Source organism: Recurvomyces mirabilis, assembly GCF_035927965.1.
Source record: "Recurvomyces mirabilis strain CCFEE 5264 chromosome Unknown scaffold_8, whole genome shotgun sequence".
In the NCBI taxonomy this organism is placed as follows: domain Eukaryota; kingdom Fungi; phylum Ascomycota; class Dothideomycetes; order Mycosphaerellales; family Teratosphaeriaceae; genus Recurvomyces; species Recurvomyces mirabilis.
The window spans coordinates 552599-572827 of NW_027041942.1; the positions used below are offsets into that span (position 1 = coordinate 552599).

Here is a 20229-nt window from a genome sequence, read left to right on the forward strand (position 1 = left end):
GGAAAGCAAGACTAATGTTGTCGCTACAAGAAGCATACATACCTGCGCCATCTGCAGGACTCAAATAATCTCTCATGCACCCTATGCGTCACCAACAGGCTTGCAGCTTGAGAATTTCAGTAGCGATAGAATTCCGTCTGCACTGCGGCGTGATGGAGGAGCAGCGGAAGAGCGTCCAATACAAACCATGCCAGTCGCCGTCAGATTGTACTGCGTGGATATGGCAGCGGCAGATGATGTTAGTCAGAGAGTCGCTCTCTCGTTGTGCCAAACATGCTGCCGTCCCCGTGCCAAGTATGATCGCGCAACGGCCGGAACGATGATACCCTGATGAGTAGCTTGAACAAAAGCTTCAGCAATCAGAAACTGTGCACTTCCGTAGAGACGGTACAGTGGACAACAACCAGCTGATTTGCCGTGGCCGCAGCCGTTACCTGTGATGGTGGTCGTATATCAACACTTCTTGAATATGGGCTTTCTGGGCACATGGTGTCACACTACAACGTAAGTCGACGCGATGGAGCAAGCGCAGGTGCATCGACTCATGGATCTTACAAGACTGGGTAGCGCGCGCGAGCGAGGTCCTCCTCAGGACAACACCCGCCCAGGCTCGACCAACCCATCAGATATCTACCTGGTCGCCCTCTGCCGCGCCTTCATGACTTACGGCGCGCCCACACATCGTCTGGAAGAATATGCACGCCAAGCCTTGGATGCACTGGGCTTATACCTACAGTCCTTCTACATTCCCGGCTGCATGATCGTCTCCATTGGCGACACATCCAAAGATCCGCCGCGAATACACATTGTGCGGTGTAATGAAGCACTGGTGCTGTCGAAGCTGTACCGTGCCCACGCCGTCCACAAAAGGGTCGTGCACGGCGAGCTGACCGTCGAGGAAGCCACCATCGAACTGAACAGCATCTTGTCTCAATCAGCTTCGTTCCCAAGATGGCTGCGCATCCTCATGTACGGACTAGCATCCGCAAGCATTGGGCCAGTCTCCTACGGCGCCCGACCGATCGATCTACCCATCATATTCTTCTTGGGATCTCTGCTCGGAGTCATGGAATCGGCCCTCGCTCCAGGATCGGAGCTGTACGCCCACATACTCGAGATCTCCGCGGCCATCGTCATCTCACTACTAGCTCGAGCATTTGGGTCCATACCTTCCGGACCAGAAACTAAACCATGCTTCTCTGCTGTATGCCAGGCATCACTTGTTATGATCCTCCCCGGACTTACCATAACTAAAAGCGCTCTGGAACTACAATCAAGAAACATTGTCTCAGGCTCGGTACGCATGGTATATGGTGTCATCTTGATCCTCTTTCTGGCGTTTGGCATAACCATAGGCGCGACAATCTACGGCGCAATGGACCCCGCTGCGACGTCCGCAACGACCTGCACGACAGCTTGGCCTTTTTGGTGGCAGGCTATCTTCGTGGCACCTTTCACCATCGCCTACATCATAATCAACCAAGGACCATGGTCTGAGATGCCTGCCATGGTTGTCATTTCGTTGAGTGGGTGGTTCGTCAATTACTTCGCCGGTAGACGATTCGCAGCCAACCCACAAGTGACGCAGGCTATCGGTGCTCTTACTGTTGGCGTCCTTGCGAACTTGTGCTCACGCCTTGGCTATGGACTTGCCATCGCATTGCTGCTACCTGCGATCTATCTCCAGGTACCTGGGAGTTTTGCTGCTTCAGGGAGCTTGATCAGCGGTCCGAGAGATGCTGATGAGCTCGTACATAACGGGACGGCTTCGGCGATATCTGGATCTGCCAACACGACGGTCTTGAATGCTGGTTATAGCATGGTCGAGATCGCGATTGGCATCACGGTGGGCTTGTCTGTCAGTACTCTAATCGTATATCCGATCAGACAGGCAAAGGGCAAAAATGGCCTGTTCAGCTTCTGAAGCTGTTTCGCGTCATCTATCATACTCACAACATCATCAGAGTTTCGTCTGTAACCTACGAGCCTTGATACGCCAAGCTGGTCCGGGTCAGGGATTTAGACGCGTGCCAGGCGGCCTCCTTCTTTCACAAGAGGAGGGCTCATGCTACGTGCCACATGCCACATTTTCCAACCCGGTGTGCTGCCAAGGTCACTGCTAATTTAGAATGCTCAACAGATCCATGAGCATTGCTTGACTTATGAGCAAACGCAGGGAGATCGTAACTAAGTAGTGTGGTTATTCTGGAGTGCAATAAGCCTACCTGTATTCTTAATTTATACCGCCATATGCGGTTAGTCACATGACTCCCACGTTCGTCGCTGCTCGAAACGCTCTGTTTGCGGGGAAGAGTAAACATGCGAGACGAAAGACCCTAAAGTGTTCATGCGTTGAAATGGATCACTGAGCAAAGGGATCATGGTATGTATCGACGAAGCAACATATAGAACTAATGCTAACATTGTCAGGCAACACCACGCCCTCTCTCCTTCGCCGACTCGGGCAGACAGTCCCCCTTCAAGCGCCAGAACTCAGCATCACCAGCAACAGTCCGAGCAACAACGCCCACATCATCACCAACCAAGCTAGCGACAAGTCTATCACCAACCAAAGCCGGCTCACTGTCACCGGAGAAGAATAGTCCCTTCGTACGCCGACCATCACAGATCAGCAATGCCGGCGACAGACCATCAAGTCCTTTCGCCAGACCGGGCAGTAGTCTCGGCAGACCAGGGAGCAGTCTAGGCGTGCCTCAGAGTCCCTCCAGGCAAGTCAGTAATACGAGCACATACAGTCGGAATGACGATGCGACGTCTTCGCCAAAGGCTATGCCGGTCTTGACGAGAAGGATGACACCGCCCACGCCCCACCTAGCACGGGAGGAGACGCCTACGTACGCGCCAGCATCGCCGGTACGCGACCTACCATCGCCCTTGCCATCACCATTCTATGATGGTCCAGCTCCAGAATCATCAGCGGCTGCCACGCCATCTCAAGCCATGTTACGACCAACTGCACAGCGAATCCCCACTTCCTCGACCGTCTCGACAATCCGACAACCACAATTCACAGCCTCCATTTCTCACGACAACAAACCAACACCACCCATATCCCGCCCACCCATGACCCGCGGTCTCAGCAACAAAGCCTCCGGAGGCTACAACCACGTCCCTCCACCTCTCCTTCGCAGCATGCGCGAAAGCTTCGAAGTCCTCGACTCCTCCAACTCCGGCACCGTCAACGCCGCCGCCGTAGCAACAATGCTAGAGCAAATGGGCATGGATAACAATCCCTCCACAATCCGCGACTTCTTCCCTGCCAACGCTCCCGCGCAACTGAATCTAGCCCGCTATCTCGAGATCCTCTCATCGCCTCTGGGCCAGCTAAGCCATAACGACGAACTTATCGCCGCTTTCGAGGCATTTGATGTAGATGATAGTGGTCAGATCGATGTTATGGAATTGAGGAATGCGCTGGTGAATACGGCGCCAGAGCCCGGGGAGGAGGATTATAAGGTCAGTGAACGGGAGGTTGACAGTATTCTGGGCGAATTTGCGAGTAGGCGACATTTCGGGGCCAAGGGTCTGACAGTGGCGAAAGGAAAGGGTGAAGTGTTTAGGTACAGGGAGTTTATGGGTAGTCTTGGCGGTGGACCGGCTGGCGGCGAAGGTAATGTTGGTATGGAAGGGCTGACTGTTTGATTATATTGTGCATGTATATACAGCTAGGAGACTACGTGATAGCGTGGACGATTATCTCTTCATGAAGCAGGACGATTTCTCCCTCCGCTTCGCCCCCGAGTGACGACTTCGGAGCGGACCACCATGCCTCACGTCTTCATTCGCGATATATTCATTTTTGGCACGATTCGTATGCACTCTGGTCCACATTTGCCGAGTTTCCCACGGATGTATAGCTGAGCGCCCGTATTAGGAAGGCACACCGCCTGCCGGACATCCCGAAAACCTTACGATAACAAAACCACACGCCCTAGGGCGCCGTACCTGTCATGGAAGGCGAGCACAAATAGAGATAGCCCTTTTCGAGTGGGAAACTCACGTACCTTTGCATCTCACAGGGTAAGTCAGTACCCAAACTCTCATCTCCGTGGATCATGGCCACCACAAAAGACAAAGAAACCCGACCACCGCTATCCTACCGCCTCGCCACACGTCCCGACGCTCTAGCTCTAGCAGACCTCATAAGCCGTGCCTTCCGCAGCGAACCCACCGGCCAAACCTGGCTTTACGAGTCGCAGGACAAAAGAGTCGATATTGCCTCCCCAGAACTCACAACCCAGTTCATCGAATCTGGAGAAAGTCTCATGCTCGTCGGCTACTTACCCAGCGACCCCGAAAAGAAGCCCCTCTCAACCTGCTTCCTCCGCCGTCCAGACTCAGATCCTGCATCTGAACCCCATCGCTCTCCCGGCGCAGCCTGGCTAGGTTTCCTCGCCGCCGAGCCAGCGGACCACGGGAAGGGGTATGGATTGTCCCAACTTCGATATGCTGAGGCCTATGTTCATGATGAATGGGGCTTGAGTAGGCTAGAAATGACGTACGTGAACTCTCGGATTGAGCTGGGGGCTTGGTATCGACGATGCGGATACGTTGATACTGGCCGACGGAGAGCTTTTCCTTATGGGGAGCATGGGAGGGAGATTCTGGCGGAGGGGTTGGAGGAGGTGGTTATTGGGAAGGATTTGGGGGAGGGGGTGAAGTAAGTGTGGACGCGCAGTTATTGGTGTACGGTGTGATGTGTAGTGTGACGGAGAGAGGTGTCGGCGTTAGGTGCTTGCGGGTATATACTCGTTACAGTATCTATTGATCTCATTTCATTCGCCATCATGATTGCGATCCCATTACTCCAAAGCAAAGGCAATATATGCAAAAGCCCCTTCCTGAACACCTTGCGCTAAAAATGAGAAGTACACACCACCACATATCCTACTCCCGTACAGTCTGCGGCCACTGCATCTCCATCCTCGGCTCAATCGGCGTGGCATCCGCTATCCGTATACTCGGTAACCGCCCGATAGCAGGCAAAAGCGGCGCACCAGATATTGCTCGCTCAGGTTCCGGTCGTTGGGGCGGTCGTTCCTGCACAGGCGAAGTATAAGGCGGCGCGTCCTCGAATCCCTCGCCATCGTACGAAGGCGGCTCGTGAGGTGGTATATGCAGATCACCAATATCTAGTGTATCGAGCGACGGTCTCCCGGGTGCATTGTAAGAAGAGGCGCGACTTCTTGAGCCCCCCGCCGCGGGAGTGTGTACACCGGAGCCGGTGCGCGAATGTGTTTGGTTCAGGGCCACTATCTCGTAATCGTTACCTGCTCGGCCAAAGGGCGGGAGATCGAGGTCGGAGCCGTCGTCTGAAGCGGTCATGATTGAGTTGGTTGAGCGATCGCGTTGGTGATGGGCGTGTAGTGATTCCTGCGTTGACCACGGCCGTATACTCGCACCGCCACTGATACTAGCTGCGGAGTCGAGTAAGGGGCGGTCCGACTCGTTGGAGTTGGCACGTATGCGTGTGCCGTCGTGTCGTGCGACTCCTAGCTCGGCATAGCTGACGCTACTAACTCTCCTTTCTCGTGGTTGTGCCTGATACTCGGCGATCATGGCCTGCGCACCAGCAGTTTCGCGCTGCTCCGTCGCTCGTCTGCTATCCTGCCGTAGTCGCCTGAGCTCGGTATGATCGCCTCTATCTCGTGCTTCTCGCCTCAGCCGTCTTCGTTCTTCTCGTTCCGCGATCTCTTGTCTTCGCTGGAGGCGGATCTGGTAGAGACTTTCCATCTCGCCTTCTCGGCGCTCCTCCTCCTCGTCTATCGTCTCTGGAGCTTCCACCACCACGTCGATGCCGCCCCGCTCGCCCTCTCTGCCCAGCACACGTTCGCTTTCTCGGACAGATCTCGAGTATGCTGGCAATGTCATGACGGAGCGCACGCTTGTGCTTCGGTCTAATATTGCGCCTGCGTCGGCCTGACCGCCGCCAGTGTTCAGCGTATTAGCAGCTTGCGCGCGCTCGACGTCCAGTATATTCTGTGTACTATTCCTAGCGCTCCTGTTCTCGCTACGCAGATGTAGGGTCGGAACAGACTGATCTTCCTGCAGTCGCGAGCTGTACCCTCCTTTCGGCGACGTGAGCCCTCTTGGCGTCCAGTTCTCCCATCTTCGTTTCAAGAATTGCGTTGGTATATATCGTGAGCTCGAAGTTCGTTTCCGTATCGTTCTTAGGTACAACCAGAAGACTAGTATGAACGATATGAGGATGATTAGCGATACAACGACCTGTGGAAGCGTCAGCAAATGTTCGAGAGTACTGCAGATACAGCGACAACGTACAGCGACAGCGATAGTCGTTCCGTTCACCCCATTGTCCGGCGGCGGCTGCTGTCTCGCCTCAATCGCACTCCCTGCATTCTGTGGAAGCAGCATGGCGACAGACTCATGCGCTTCACTCTTCCCAATGTCTCATTCGGCGATAACGAGTCCCAGATTTGTTCACAAAGGCCTCGTGAGACTCGAGATCGCACACCTGTGTTACCTGGGCGCCGGTGCTGACGCGGCTGACGACTCACTTGTTGGTGATGACGCTGATTCAGGCCTCGTGAGCAGCGATCTCCCAATACAGTCGGACGTATTATTCCGCTTGACACTGAGATTCCATACAGCACGAGTGGCAGAACGTGGTGGGCAGTATGTAGAGTGAGATCAGACGATCGAGACGAGACGAGACGAACGACAGCGAGCACATGGCAGCACTGACCTTGAAACGTTGGTGCTGTGGCTGGGGGAACTCAAATATAGCCTTGACAAGTCACTATAGCTGCTTCGCCGAATCGCCATGCCCAGAGCTGTGGATCAGCGCCACGGCGACGTCGATCAGTGGAGTTGCGAGCTGCGCCATGGAAAAGCAAAAGTATATGTAGGTACAAGTATATGATCTCCCTCATCATCGTTTCTTGATCTGTTCAGGAGCCCAAAGTTAAACCTCGTGAGCAAACCTGTTACCCTAAGATATTAACTGGAGCGACGAAAGTGTAATGCAACCTTATTGCCAGAAAGCAGTGGCCGACCACCTCCTTCTGCGCGGATGACGATGCATGCATCAAGCAGTGACCTGTCTGTCTCTATCTGAGAGTCTATACATTGCTTGAGTGGTTGTGCATCAGAGTCATATACATCAATGCCGATGCTCCCCCAGCGAACCTCACAGGCCAGCGTCAAACGACCTCATCGACTACACCTCCAACACCTTCGTAATACCCGGCTGGATACCCTCAAGCTGCCCGACCAACTCCCTCCAAATCTTACTCTGGAGCTCAGCACCACCCTTTCCCTCCACCAACGGAGCACAAGGCGTGATTGTGTCGTCGCTCAAGTACTTCCCATGTGTCTCCTTACCACTAAGACCAGCATTCACGAGCGTGCGACTGCCCACCTCGGTCGTTCGGCAGAACACCCTTGTGATGGCGCGGAAGACTGCGCTGTCGATCTCGCGTGCTAGTTCGCTGTGGCACCAGCCTGGGTCTAGGATGCGTCAGTACTGTGGCCGTGATGGCGAGGGCGGGATTCGGTGAAAGGAGGGAGGGACTTACTGACGAAGTTGATCGTAACGCCTAGCTGGTCGATAGGATGCTGGCGTGCAATCTCTCGACAAGCAAACACTTCCAGGAGCTTCGAGGTCGCGTAGCGTTGATCCATACGAGCGGTCTTCTCATCATTCAGCGTCTCGAAGACCGAAGGTGCAGATTTTTCGGGGAGCTGTTCACAGCATTAGTATTGTCACACGATGAACGTTGTGTCTGATGATGGTCATATGTACCGGAGAAACAAAATGCATCTCACTGCTCACGATAGTGAGTGTGGGCGTGACAGCATTAACCTTCCCCGACTGTTGAAGCTTAGGAAGCAAGAGCAAAGCCAGCAAGAACGTCGAAGTGACATTGACTGTGATGGTCGACTCGTTCCCGCCTGCCTTGACGAATTTCGAAGTATCTGCGGGCAAGAGTCAGTACTGATGCCGTGTTCGCTCTCGATCGAAGGTCAAGCCTACTGATGCCAGCATTCTCAATCACAATATCCAGCCTCTTTAACCCCTCCGCTTTCTTCGCAAACGCCTTGACGTTGTCGTAATCCTGCAAATCAAGCTTCCAGACCTCGATAACTCCAGTACGGCCAGTTGAGCGCTCGATATCGTTCTTCGCGGCTTCGCCTTTCTCGACTGTTCTGCAAGCTGTAGAAGAAAATCACGTCTTAGCACTTTTGCCACCGTTGCGGATTTGGTATTTATGGGACGAACCTATGATGACTTTCTCGGCATTGAGACGCACAAAGTGTCGAGCCGCTTCTTTGCCTAGACCGGTATTCGCTCCCGTGACGATGACAGTCTTGCCTGTTAAGTCTTCGAATGGGTATTTGGGCGTGACGAAGAATTGAGAGTAGAATAGGTGGGGAAGGAAGCCGGTGATGATTTCGAAGGCGGACATTGTGAAAGTATTATTTGTTGTGAGGCTTCACACGAGTTGTGCGTGTCGACGGAAAGAAGTGTGATATGAATGTTCCTCAATTTAGATCCCGCTCTTATATGGTATGCTGTGCGATGACACGTTGTGAGCGGGCCGTAGAGCTGCGGTCGGGTACTCGATGTTCAATAAGTTCCTCCGATTCTGGATATACATGGTGCCAAGTCCGGTCTTTACTACCCGGTCATCATGTCCTCGGAGACACTGACCGGGATCAAATATGTGGCAGATATGCTGGCGCCTGGTGGTCTTACTGTTATGGTCACTCATAAGGACGGTCGGAGGCATTATCTCATGCGATCGTCAATTGCATTGATGAGGCGGAGTTAGGGACGGACTTTAGTAGATGGGATCCCGCCTTAGAAAACCATCGATGCCAGGCGCGAGGACCTAGAATGCGGGTCTGCTACTTCTTGCACGACTAGCTATGGAGACTGATGTATGGAGTATACGGAGTAGTCGACACTTACTACTGTAGATACATGTTTCAATACCCTTGATTAGACTATTACGCATGTCAGATCCTTATTATTATTACCATGCTTCTACCCAGATCCGGCGGCTCTGCAAGCTCCCCCTACGCTTTTTCGTCAGGAACGCAAAAGCTTTGTTGTCGGTCGTCGAGAACACGATTGATGCTTTTCGCACCCTTCAGCTTTACTCCTGCACAGCAAGGACGTCGGCCTGAAGGAACGTTCGAAAGTCATGAGCAACACACTTTCTCGGCCCACCCAAGCAAAGTCTGATGAGTATTGACTGCGATGGCGGGGCTGGAACACAATGACGAGCTTTTGCTATCGCCATGGACCCTGCTAGCGTGCCATCAAGGTGGATTTTGCGAAGAAGAGGTATTCAGTTGAGGAGAAGAAGTATTCGACATGCACTCCAGATGAGAAGTGGAAAGCAGCCATTGGAAAGGATCTAGAGTACTACTTGGAGGATAAGTTTCGATGTCAATTTTGTCCGACAATCTTCGATTCCAACTCCAAGCATTGGAATACGCTTAGTAGCAATCTCGACTGGACTTTAGTGAGGCACTGGCAGTGCAAGCCTACCTGGGACGACATCGAAGGCTCGAGCATATCGGAAATCTGAACATCGAGGGCGCTGCAGTCACATATTCCCATCGCAAATTTGCGGCGGACTTCCGTCGAAGGATTAGTTGTGCGGCCAACTCATGATATCGACGACCACCGAAGCAATCCGAGAACTCGCATAAGCAACCTCATTACATCCTATCAGGACTCGCTTACCAGCATCACCCTAGTGGAAGTCGATTCAGTCCACAACATAAAGCTGTCCACGACCTAGACTTGGGAAAAATCGGCAACCATTGGACAATCTCCGACAGCTTTCTTGCATCTATCTGGACTGTGTAGGACACTGAAGGACAGCTATGTCGACATGCGGGAGTGGCAACGATTATGACGGGCGTCTTGGAACCCGAATATCATCGATCTTCGTAATCATGATAGGGTCCTTCTTAGGGGCATGGTTTCCTGTGTTTGCTGCAAGACACAAGGGCGTGGCCGTGCCTGGATGGGCCTTCTTCATCGCTAAGGTGAGCTATAAAACTACTTCCACACACATCTCCTCCCTCGAAAGCACAGCGCTGGCAGCGTCCTTGGATGCTCGAATCAGTTCTGCATGTTGAAGACCAGTACTTTGATGGGTGTCGAATCGTCCGGCAGAGCTTCAATGGTTGCCATAAATGATGGACATTCCAAAAACGTATATCTAGACCTTCGAAAAGCATGAGCTAATTCTATGATTCAGTATTTTGGCTCTGGCGTAATAGTAGCGACTGCTTTCATACACCTACTTGCGCCAGCAAATGCGGCCTTAACAGATCCATGTCTTACTGGCCCTATCACGCAGTACTCGTGGGTGGAAGGAATCTGTTTGATCGTCATCTTCGCCATGTTCATTCTGGAATTCATGGCCATGCGATACGCAACGTTCGGCTATTCACACTCGCACGAGCACGAACATGATGTAGAGATGGCCCATCAGGCCCATGCCAAAAAACACGATAGGAAGAACATCGATCTAAGCAGCGCAGAGGACGCCGTGATTGATGCCGACGATTTGTCGACAGAAGAGACTTGTGCTGGACCTCACGTACCTGGTGATGATCATCTATCACACGGTCGCAACCACAACGATATCGAAAACGACCGCAGCGTTGGACATCGCCATGGTGAGAAGACGTTCGATCCTGACAGCTATGCGGCACAAATGACCGCCATCGCTATCCTTGAGTTCGGAGTCATCTTCCACTCCATCTTCATCGGCTTGACGCTCGCAGTGGCTGGTGCAGAGTTTACCACCCTGTACGTCGTCCTGGCCTTCCACCAAACATTCGAGGGACTCGCACTAGGAACACGATTAGCCAGCATAAAATGGCCATCGTCTAGTCGGTGGACACCATACGTGCTAGGCTTCTGCTATGCACTGTCGACACCGATCGCCATTGCTGTCGGCTTGGGCATACGGACTCACTTTGCGCCAGGCAGTCAGACGACACTCATCGTCAATGGTGTCTTCGACTCGATATCAGCCGGGATTTTGATCTATACTGGTCTGATCGAGCTGATGGCGCACGAGTTCATGTTTAGTGAGTATATGCAGAAAGCACCTATTGGCGAGGTCTTGTCAGCTATAGGCTGTATGTGCTTGGGTGCGGGTCTGATGGCACTACTTGGGAAGTGGGCCTGATCCCGAAGAGGTGTCCGTAGTGATTTACCTGTAAATAGTCCGATGACAATATTACAACGTCACTTGTGCCTAGGAATTTTGAGGTCTATGCTAAGCTTGACGGATCAGATGCCTGTTCTCTATTCCACTTCTGCAGCCATGATCCTATGGAAAGTCCACCGACGAGTTCATGAAGTTCTCAGCTCCGTTCCCGGATCGTGCACCAACAGATAGCCCAACGACAAGTTCAAGAAATGGTGGCTATGGAAGATGCCGTATAGATGGTATCGACGCTTCGTTCCATATAGCTAAAATGAAATTTTCCCCTTGGTCGAGAATCACATGGCTCACGAACGCCGTCGCACCCTTCACAGCTGTACTCATAGGTTCACCCGTCTCTCCGAGTGCCACAAGCTGGCAAACAAAACATGGTGCACTTCAGCTTCATACGTAGCAGATGGCGAGACGCATATCAACGGCTCGGCCGGGGGCCGCGGGCGTAATAATCGGCCAACGGTGCATATGCTGAGCAAGCCTTAGAGGGCCTTCGATGAACGTCCGTCTGCCGACTTGTACTGGACAATTCGAATGTTGGGAGTGCTCTAGCACTGTCGCCGCCAACGGCGTGGCGTGTTGCATTCTCGGTCGATTCAGCTCTGGGAGATGGCGTGCGACATGCGCTATCCTGCAGCATCCGATCCTCAATAGTGGAAACACAGCAATGGACTGTAATCACTTGGCTTCCGTCGTAGCCGCAGCTTCCTGCGGAGTCTTGGTTCGTAACTGCAGTGCATGAATGCCACCTTCAGCGGCCATTTCGTCCTTGAGCAGTGAGTACACCTCTCGATGTCTGGCGGGCTGACGCTTGCCCTCGAATGTGTCGGATGTGACATACACTCTGAGCTCGGTCAGACGTGAACGCTGTGAGCCATGCGGACGAGCGTACCTGAAGTGGGTTTCTTGGGATGTGCTGCCTGCCATGGCTTTATGATGGGAATGGAGATGCGAGTCGTTGAAGATCTCTAGAGACGCGGGCGCGAAAGCTTGAGTGACCTATGAATGTGAGATGAGGAGATAGGACGGACTCTAGAGATACCATACCTTCTGTCGAATGGCGTCTTCCATGGGTGTTTGCGAGGTGGCCATCGTGGATGCTCCACGGGCTGCAGAGCTGAATACTGATCGCAGCATTGAGGCCTGATCTCTGTTAAAGACGAACGAAGTCGGTGGCCCCGAATTGAAATACAACCGATGGCTAGGGTCGACTTGAGAAAGGAAGGAGCATTGTAAAGTGAATGCTCGGAGACGTCGCCGCACCTTCCTCCCGCTTCGTCACACGCGCATTGTATCGATAGCTTTGGACGATCGCAAGTCGCCATCAATATGTCACCAATACGCCGTTACCTTCGGATCACCAAGTACTCGGTCCTCGAGGTACGCATTTACCTCGAGAAGCCATCAGATGCACCATGGCTGCTGAGCTCCCGCGATTCGGTACTGGCTCGCGTCATCGAGGAAGTGCGGCCGCTTGTGCTCCCCAAACTGCGAGAAGAGAATGAGAATGCCAAGAAAAAGAGCAGTAAGAAGCGAAGGGGGATTAAAGATGTCGTTACCGCCGGTCAGATACACAATTACCACCAAGTGATAGAAGCACGAGGTTAATGTCTAGTAGAGGACTTCGAGGTCGCCATATTCCTGACCGAGCTCTCGACACGCCACTCGCTACTCACGAAGCACAAACACTTCTCCGACAAGCCAAAGCTCAAGTCCACCGGTAACAAGCTGACCGGCTGGTTGAACAACAGCGGGAACCCAATCAACATCGACGAAGAGGAGAAGGCACCAGAAATCCTGCTGGAGGAGGAGGAGGAGGACGTGCCTGAGCTGAGCGAGATTCCCGAAGTGCAGTCGAGCAAGCGAAAATCAAATGAGACAGGAGACGACGAGCCGCTCTTTGTGAGCTCAGACGACGAAGATTTCTTCACGACACAACGAGAGCGCACGGGTAAGCGACGGAAGCGGCATGCTGAACCGGAGGAAGAATCTGTAGAAGAACCGCTAGAGCAAGTGCAAGATGACAAGAAGAAGTTGGCGATGAACACCTCTTACGACGGCTTCAGCATCTATGGTCGCATATTGTGTTTACTGGTCAAGCGCAAAGGCAAGAAAGCTCAGCCTGCGAGCACAGTTGTGGGTGGCAGCCAGATGATGGAGCAGTGGGTGTCTACGCAAGCTGCGCAGGAAGCTGGACTCGATGACGATGATGATGGTTGAGAGGGTGATGGGTTCATGATATTACTATGGCTGAATATGGCTGGATACATTCCGAGCCTTTCGGCATACAACGTCAGATCTCACGCTCTTGTACACTTGCTTCTCATGCAAAACAGCATCGCCAACCAAGGCCAGGCCAGCGGGTAGTCTCTTGCAGCATGGACCGACTAAGGCTGCTGGACATGTTGGATGCTCTGTGACAAGACCAAGGGCTTGAGCGAGGAGTTATTTTCGATCATTGGAAGAGGTTCTCGTGGAAAATGCATGGGAACCTCGACACCGCAAACGACCGGCATAGGAGCGTTAGAAGTTAGTAAGATTTGAGAAGAAGGTAAGTCCATGAGGTCAAGAGTAAGTAGTACTGCTCAATACCGAAGACAAACTGATTACAAATCGCGAAGAATCAATTATCGGCGTGCGTAACTCGCAACAGCCTTGGGGTATATTTCATTGCTCCCCATCCATAATCCCATCCCAGCAAAAAGAGTCGCCTTGGTCAACAGCAAGAAACTCCTGTGCCCATCCCGTCCCGTGTCCACCTGACTGATGACGCAATGAAGAACTCCTGCGCGAAATGATCCTGGGTAATAATACAAATATGTCGTGTATATTATCGACGGTAAGCTGGACGTTGCGGTGTGAAGGAACCCGCTTCCGCACAATGCCGGACCAGCAAGCAGGTGATATTGGAAGCGAGCGGGTCGAAAGAAGGCGGTGTAGTGTAGCGTAGTGTAAGTCGGTGTACTATTCAATGACTCAAAGAATATATGGCGCACGTGGCGTAAGCTCGAGCAGGAAATAGAACATCGATTGGATGCCTGGTTGCGTCGCCTAGTTGCAAGAATGATGCGGCGTCGTGCTCATGCTCACGATGATAGGAGGTGAATGCTTCGTCTGTCTCGCATAGTCCCGAAAGTCAAGGTTTCGTGTTGACGAAGCAAGAGCTCGAGTTGCGAGGGGTTCGGACCAATTAGAAGGCAAGAAGCGCGGCTATGGTTTGGAAGGATGCATCAAGACTTTGTGAACCGTAAACAGCCCGAGCCGTGGTTGTGGTTATCTGAGTGTCTTCGCTCTGGTGAATCCGGGTTGCGATTGTGGTATGCCGAGAGTGATGATCCTATTCGATACTGCTGTTGTGCTATCGCAGGTGTTGAGTGAGTTTGAGCGTCGAGGTTGCCATGTCTTGTTAGAGGACGACAACGAAACTGCTCAGTGCGATGGTACGGGAGGCAGTGGTCGAGTTGGTGGCGGACCAGGGCAAGGAGGGAAGCTTGCGACAGGCATGATGTTGACTTGAGATGATTTCAAGTCGACGATGTGTATTCGATGGTAGACAGCAGAACTGAGAAGCTTTGGTCTTGATTGGTCTGTTGTGTTGCTCGTCGATGGTCGTTGATTATTAGTAGAAGTCGAGGTATTGGGTCGACAATGGTGAGATGTGGACGATGATATTTGGTGAGATCGGAGGCCACAAGTGTTGCGAAGGCAGGCGCAAGGCTTATATGAGTCGCCCGAGAAGGCCAGCATCCACGCACTTCCCGAAGATCACGCCCCCAGTCATTTCGTTCATGGTGCAAGACGAAGGCAACGCACTGTCATTCCCCCCTGCAGAGTGCACCACTTTGGACGGCGGTGTGTGCGTATCTCCATGCTAAGTTGCCAACTCACCCTAAACGCTGCCTAGGAAAGGAGCAGGATGGGCAACGCTCAAGCCTTGGCTCTCCGATTTAGCTCTGGTCCGCGGTCAGCATGACTGCACAGGGCTGACATTGACTGGGGTGCATCGAGACACATGACACCATGTCCTTTCCTCTTTCTCTTGCAAACTTGCCGTGTTACGAGAATCATTTCGAGCCTAAATGCCGAGTGTTTCAGGGCTGCAGTAGACGTAGAACTTATTGCTTATCGCGCGAAACGACGATCATGCATGTGTATGACTGTACGGGATACATACTGCATGTGTTTGCCTACGATTGATGACTTCTCCTACGTACCACGCGAACATGCGCAACGCATTACAACGTTTCAACCGGAGCTGCCGGTAGGCGTTCAAACTCTATCTCTCCTTGAACAACTGGTAGGGTTTTGTGTCAAGCCACGCGTTAACAGTCCGCGAAACCTAACGCCGAGGTGAGCAAGAGGTGGCCCGTCAGCTCGGGAGAGCCAAGGTCAGGTACGAAGCACGCGAAGGGGGGGTGTGCAACGAATACGATCGTCTCCTCGTGACTCGTGAGTAAGGTGTATGGTGTGTCCGCGGCTGCCGTTATGTTTCACCTTGTTCTGCGGAAATTTCTGTAACCATAAGGAGAGAGCCTCAAGTGGCAAATGAGGACGTGCAGGACGCCACTCTGCGCTGGTCATCTGGTCGTTGCACGCCTTCATCTCGCTTCTCTTCCAGAAGGCCGGGAGAAGGGCGCGAGCAACCGCTTCTGGCTTGACAACGGTCAGTCACCGCTCATGTCTACAATTGCTATGCTGGAAATCGCACCACTTCTAACCACTTCCCGCCATAGAGGCAAGACTTGAGCCAATCGTTGTCTGACAATGGATGACACGACTGCCGGCAAACTACCTATACGTACATCATTGCCAGAAACCAAGGCACGAAGCAAAGCCACTCGCGGACCGTTCTCAAACCACGACAGCCGCTCGGGCGAATGAAATCGTCTCATCTCATCCACGCCATCGTCCGGATGCACGCGTCAGACAGACGATCGTGCTTCGCCATGTGGCCGCCCAGGGCACTAACATAGCACACTAAAGCAATTACTCTGGTCCATCTTCCTTGTTATTACCACACCAAGAAAACACCGACGGCCTTTGGAAATAAGTGACCTCCTGATTTGGCCGACTGCGTCATCATCTCGACTACTGATGGTATTTCGTGTCGCGGGTTCCTTTCCTTTCCAGTTGATGTGCAAACGTCCCGCTGCACCTGTCAAGCTTATTATCTAGTTCCGCAGAAAACGAAATGTGGTTCTCCTCCACGCTGATCGCCAGATCATCAGGGGTCGACTCAGATGATCCAGCGGTTCGTGAAGCAACGGTGTGAAATGTACGCCGTTCTTGAAACGTGCTTATCGTGTCTCATGGTGATATAAGCTCGCGACATCGTATATTGCAACAATATCACCCAAGCGCGCAAGCAAGCGCTGATGTGAGATATTCCCGGGAACGAAGATGACAATTGAATCAGTAATCAACAAACACTGTACCTGACTCCTGCCGCGAACATGAACCCCTGCACCGAAAATAAGGTCGCCTGCATGGCGAAGAAGGCCTCATGCATGACAAGGCTCGATTGGCGATGATCAACATGCAACATCGGAACGAAAAGTCGATCTCATGGCGGCAGATGGGCATTTGCAGTTACTGCTTTTGATACGATCCCGCTTCGAGAAGTAGAAGTGGGTGATCTACTATATCGTTCATCTACATGACGCGGTCACTGAATCCGGTACGATATCGGCATTCTCGCGCAAAAACTAATCACGGTTTGATGACCCGTGTGAGCTCTGCGAGCCGGTGCGCGCGAGACATCAATGCTGACTCGTCGTGCGCCGTCGCCGAGAAAGAGGCACGGACAGCGTTCCTTACGGCCGTCCTTCTGGAAGACTTCTTCTCGGTCCTCGTTCGGGATCTTGGAGAATTATTCCGGAGACGATGCATCGCTGGCCTGTGGCTTTGATCTCACCTCATCATCGGTAGGGTAGTAATGTTATCTATATTCTGACGCGAAGGTTTTGACCATGGGCTGACAATGTAGTGCTTCATCCTGTGCTGCGTTCATCGATATGTTACTGCCGCGGTGAGACGATCCTGAACAGACCAATTTGCAGCTGTCATCTTAATGCCGGGAAGGCCTCCCATGGTGGACAGCGAATACATCTTTCGTGGGATGCGCGATTGTGGTTCATGTCCTATCTACAAGTCTTCGAGATACATCAGCTTCATGCCCTCCAGTCTCGCGCAAGAAACAGAGAACAAACTTACAGTTCATCTCTCCCGTCCTCCTGCTCCTCCTCCTCCACCACACTATCCCGCCTCGCCCGCCGCGCTGTAGTAGCCGTGGTATCGAAATGCCCCTCCAGATCCATCCACTCCGCTACAAACCCAAGCGTGATCATGGCCCAATCCTCCACACTCGGCAGATCCAAATGCTCCCCGTCATCATTTATAGTATGCCAAACAGTCGGAAAGGGACTCGTGATGATGTGTAAGATATCCACCCCCCTCGCCATGAACGGCACGTGATCGTCCTCGATGTAACCGCCTCCCCATCGACTCTCTTGATTCTTCTCCGCGTCCACGAGAAAGGGGTGTCTCGGCTTCGATTTCAGTATCTTTGCCGACCTGAGTCGTTGTTCCACCGATGCCATGAGCTGGTACGCCCAATGCGTCGTTTTAAAGTACGACGGCACAACCGGGTCCTTTGACCCGAGTAGATCCAACAGCACGAAGAGATCAATACTCGCCAACGGAGTCTGATATGTGCTCAGAGCAGGATGATACGTCTTCTCCCACTCCTCCGCCAGACTCCGTGCACCGTACAGCGAATCCGTATGCGTCCAGACTTTGAACGCTTCCTCGCCGTCTAGGAGGATGATCTGAATCCCCTTGTGCTCCTCCAACCCATCGTACCCGCCCTTTCCTAAGCCCTCGACTTCCATCGCAGCCCATTTGGCTGTGAGGGCTGCATCTAGACTCCGTGCGACGTGCATGAGCATGGCGCAGGGTGCAGCGGAGTCCGTGGCGCCTATGAAGCCCTCTGGTTCCATTTTGGAATCGTAATGCGCTACCAATGCTAACCGGCCTACATCCCCGCTTTCTGCCCAGGGCGGATCACGTGTTGCTATCAAGTTGCGAAAGGGTAGTTTTCGCCCATTCGAGGTTGGGGTCGTGGAGGTGGAGTTTTGAAAGGTCAGTTTCCATTGGGGAAGTTGGGCGGCGAAGAAGTCGACGAAGTGGAAGAGGACGGCTTCTTGACCTGGGGTTCCTGGGACTCGGGTTCGGAGGATCGGGGAGAGGAGTTTACCGGTGTGGATGTTGAAGTCGTCGTCTTTGGGGGATGGGAGGGATTGGAGGGTGGAGTCAGAGAGGGTGGTGTAGGCTATTGTTTCGCGGAGGAGAGCGGGGAGGAGCAGGAAGGTGGCGAGTTTCATTGCGGATAGCTACCTGAGTTCCTGTTCTATTACTGTGATGTATACATGTAGTAATATGGACTAAATGTGTGGTGGTCGGGAAAGCCAGCGAGCTCTCCCGGACCACCTACCCACTTCTCCAGCACTACAGACAGTATTCTTGATACAGATACATCTCAGCCATGTGATGTTCACGCCAACCCTGCTTCGTCGCAATGCACTTCCCATCGTGCGAGGAGCTGCACTGCAGCACATCATAAGACCACGAACCTTGAACTCGCAATGGCTCCGCAGAGATATCCAACAACCATGGCAAAGCACAGCAGCCAGGCAGGCTAGACAATCTCGTATGCATCTATACCTTGACCTTACAGTTGCTCACCAGCACTGAAAATGCCATAGCCTACAAGTATCCCGAGTCAATCGTCGTCTACCAAGCCCCCTATGTCTCCACCGCCTTCCACTGCCTCACCCGAGCAGCCTGTCTCGTAATCATCCCCATGGGCTGGTTCCTCGTCGCCCCAGCCTACTACCTCGACCCCGCAACCCCCAACTGGACAGTCCCAGCTCGTAAGCGCTCCCAATCTATCATACACACAAACCTCACACTCTAACCACATCTCCAGTAATCCTCGGCTCCGCCCTCCCCTTCCTCCTAATCTCCACCGCCTACAGCCCCACCACCCTGCAAATAACCCTGCACCTCCCCAACTCCGCCCGGCGCTCCCGCTCCCACCTCCTCAGCTTCGCCGCTTCCGCTCTACCACCCAACACCCGCCTGACCATGAAATTCATCCGCTTCGCCCCCTGGCCCAAAACCTGGACATACTACTACTCCGACCTCCGCCGGCTGAAATTCGTGAAGTGGCCCCTGAGTAATCTGGAGCATGTGCCGTATGGACGGGAGGAGGCGTGGGGCAAAGGGTGGAGGGGTTGGGCGGCGAGGACGTGGTTTGGACGGTATTGGGTTAATATGGGGAGTGCGACGAGAGATCGAAGTCAGGTTCCCGGGGTGTGGGATGCGGTTTGGAAGGGGTTGCCGTATGCTCATGCTGAGGCGGATATGGGTAGAGGTGGTGATGGGGGGGACGTGGGTGGGGAGAGGAAGGCGGGGGGGTTGAGGAATCGTGACGCGGGTGGGACGCGGCAGCAAGTGGTACCTGGGAGATCACTGAAGGGTGCGAGGCCGATCAGATCAGCTCAGAAGCGGCCTTGATGGTCTGTTCTGCGGCTGTATGATGGAGAGAGTGAAGGCTTGCCGTACCAAGGCTGGAGTTAGCCATGCGCGCCCTAACACTCAAGGTAGAGTGAGTGATTTCTCAAAGTGTACCTCGAGATCTTCAAAGTACTGGAGTAACAGATAGACACTCCCAAGATCGACCGGCTTGACTCGTCGCAAAATGTTTCAAAGCAATTTTTCCATCGGCCGATGTCAACACACCAGCCCAACTACAAGTACAATATCATACATGGCATCCTCGATTAGAGAGACGCCAGCCCGGCTGTTGCAAATAAGCCAAGCCAAGCCATGCCCAGAGTCCCGCCGTCCATCAGCATTGCAATATCCTATGACACCAGTAATGCGACCAGGGCGGACTCCAGAGCTTTCGCAGAAGAAACCAACCAACACC

General features: G+C 53.0%; 9 protein-coding genes across 9 annotated transcripts; 5 read left to right on the forward strand and 4 right to left on the reverse strand.

Annotated features, from left to right (window-relative positions):
• Positions 1–517: 517 nt before the first annotated feature.
• LTS14_003838 (uncharacterized protein) lies at positions 518–3766 on the forward strand (the record flags this gene model as incomplete). Its single annotated transcript, XM_064836540.1, has 3 exons — positions 518–1858; positions 2431–3640; positions 3687–3766. The coding sequence occupies 3 exons, from the start codon at positions 518–520 to the stop codon at positions 3764–3766; spliced, it is 2631 nt and encodes an 876-aa protein (XP_064695931.1).
• A 310-nt stretch (positions 3767–4076) lies between these two features.
• Positions 4077–4685, forward strand: LTS14_003839 (uncharacterized protein; the record flags this gene model as incomplete). Its single annotated transcript, XM_064836541.1, has 1 exon — positions 4077–4685. The coding sequence occupies one exon, from the start codon at positions 4077–4079 to the stop codon at positions 4683–4685; it is 609 nt and encodes a 202-aa protein (XP_064695932.1).
• A 223-nt stretch (positions 4686–4908) lies between these two features.
• On the reverse strand, positions 4909–6396 carry LTS14_003840 (uncharacterized protein; the record flags this gene model as incomplete). The annotated part of the gene is made up of 2 exons (XM_064836542.1): positions 4909–6249; positions 6304–6396. 2 exons carry the CDS (start codon positions 6394–6396, stop codon positions 4909–4911), a joined length of 1434 nt encoding a protein of 477 aa, XP_064695933.1.
• Positions 6397–7201: 805 nt separating this feature from the next.
• LTS14_003841 (uncharacterized protein) lies at positions 7202–8450 on the reverse strand (the record flags this gene model as incomplete). Its single annotated transcript, XM_064836543.1, has 5 exons — positions 7202–7491; positions 7560–7725; positions 7817–7959; positions 8018–8197; positions 8264–8450. The coding sequence occupies 5 exons, from the start codon at positions 8448–8450 to the stop codon at positions 7202–7204; spliced, it is 966 nt and encodes a 321-aa protein (XP_064695934.1).
• Positions 8451–9954: 1504 nt separating this feature from the next.
• On the forward strand, positions 9955–11204 carry ZRT2 (low-affinity Zn(2+) transporter zrt2; the record flags this gene model as incomplete). The annotated part of the gene is made up of 2 exons (XM_064836544.1): positions 9955–10047; positions 10365–11204. 2 exons carry the CDS (start codon positions 9955–9957, stop codon positions 11202–11204), a joined length of 933 nt encoding a protein of 310 aa, XP_064695935.1.
• A 711-nt stretch (positions 11205–11915) lies between these two features.
• uvi31 (BolA domain UV induced protein Uvi31) lies at positions 11916–12329 on the reverse strand (the record flags this gene model as incomplete). The annotated part of the gene is made up of 2 exons (XM_064836545.1): positions 11916–12236; positions 12285–12329. 2 exons carry the CDS (start codon positions 12327–12329, stop codon positions 11916–11918), a joined length of 366 nt encoding a protein of 121 aa, XP_064695936.1.
• A 237-nt stretch (positions 12330–12566) lies between these two features.
• On the forward strand, positions 12567–13457 carry LTS14_003844 (uncharacterized protein; the record flags this gene model as incomplete). Its single annotated transcript, XM_064836546.1, has 2 exons — positions 12567–12801; positions 12856–13457. The coding sequence occupies 2 exons, from the start codon at positions 12567–12569 to the stop codon at positions 13455–13457; spliced, it is 837 nt and encodes a 278-aa protein (XP_064695937.1).
• Positions 13458–17446: 3989 nt separating this feature from the next.
• Positions 17447–18619, reverse strand: LTS14_003845 (uncharacterized protein; the record flags this gene model as incomplete). Its single annotated transcript, XM_064836547.1, has 1 exon — positions 17447–18619. One exon carries the CDS (start codon positions 18617–18619, stop codon positions 17447–17449), a length of 1173 nt encoding a protein of 390 aa, XP_064695938.1.
• A 479-nt stretch (positions 18620–19098) lies between these two features.
• On the forward strand, positions 19099–19814 carry LTS14_003846 (uncharacterized protein; the record flags this gene model as incomplete). Its single annotated transcript, XM_064836548.1, has 2 exons — positions 19099–19168; positions 19225–19814. The coding sequence occupies 2 exons, from the start codon at positions 19099–19101 to the stop codon at positions 19812–19814; spliced, it is 660 nt and encodes a 219-aa protein (XP_064695939.1).
• Between the last annotated feature and the right edge of the window lie 415 nt (positions 19815–20229).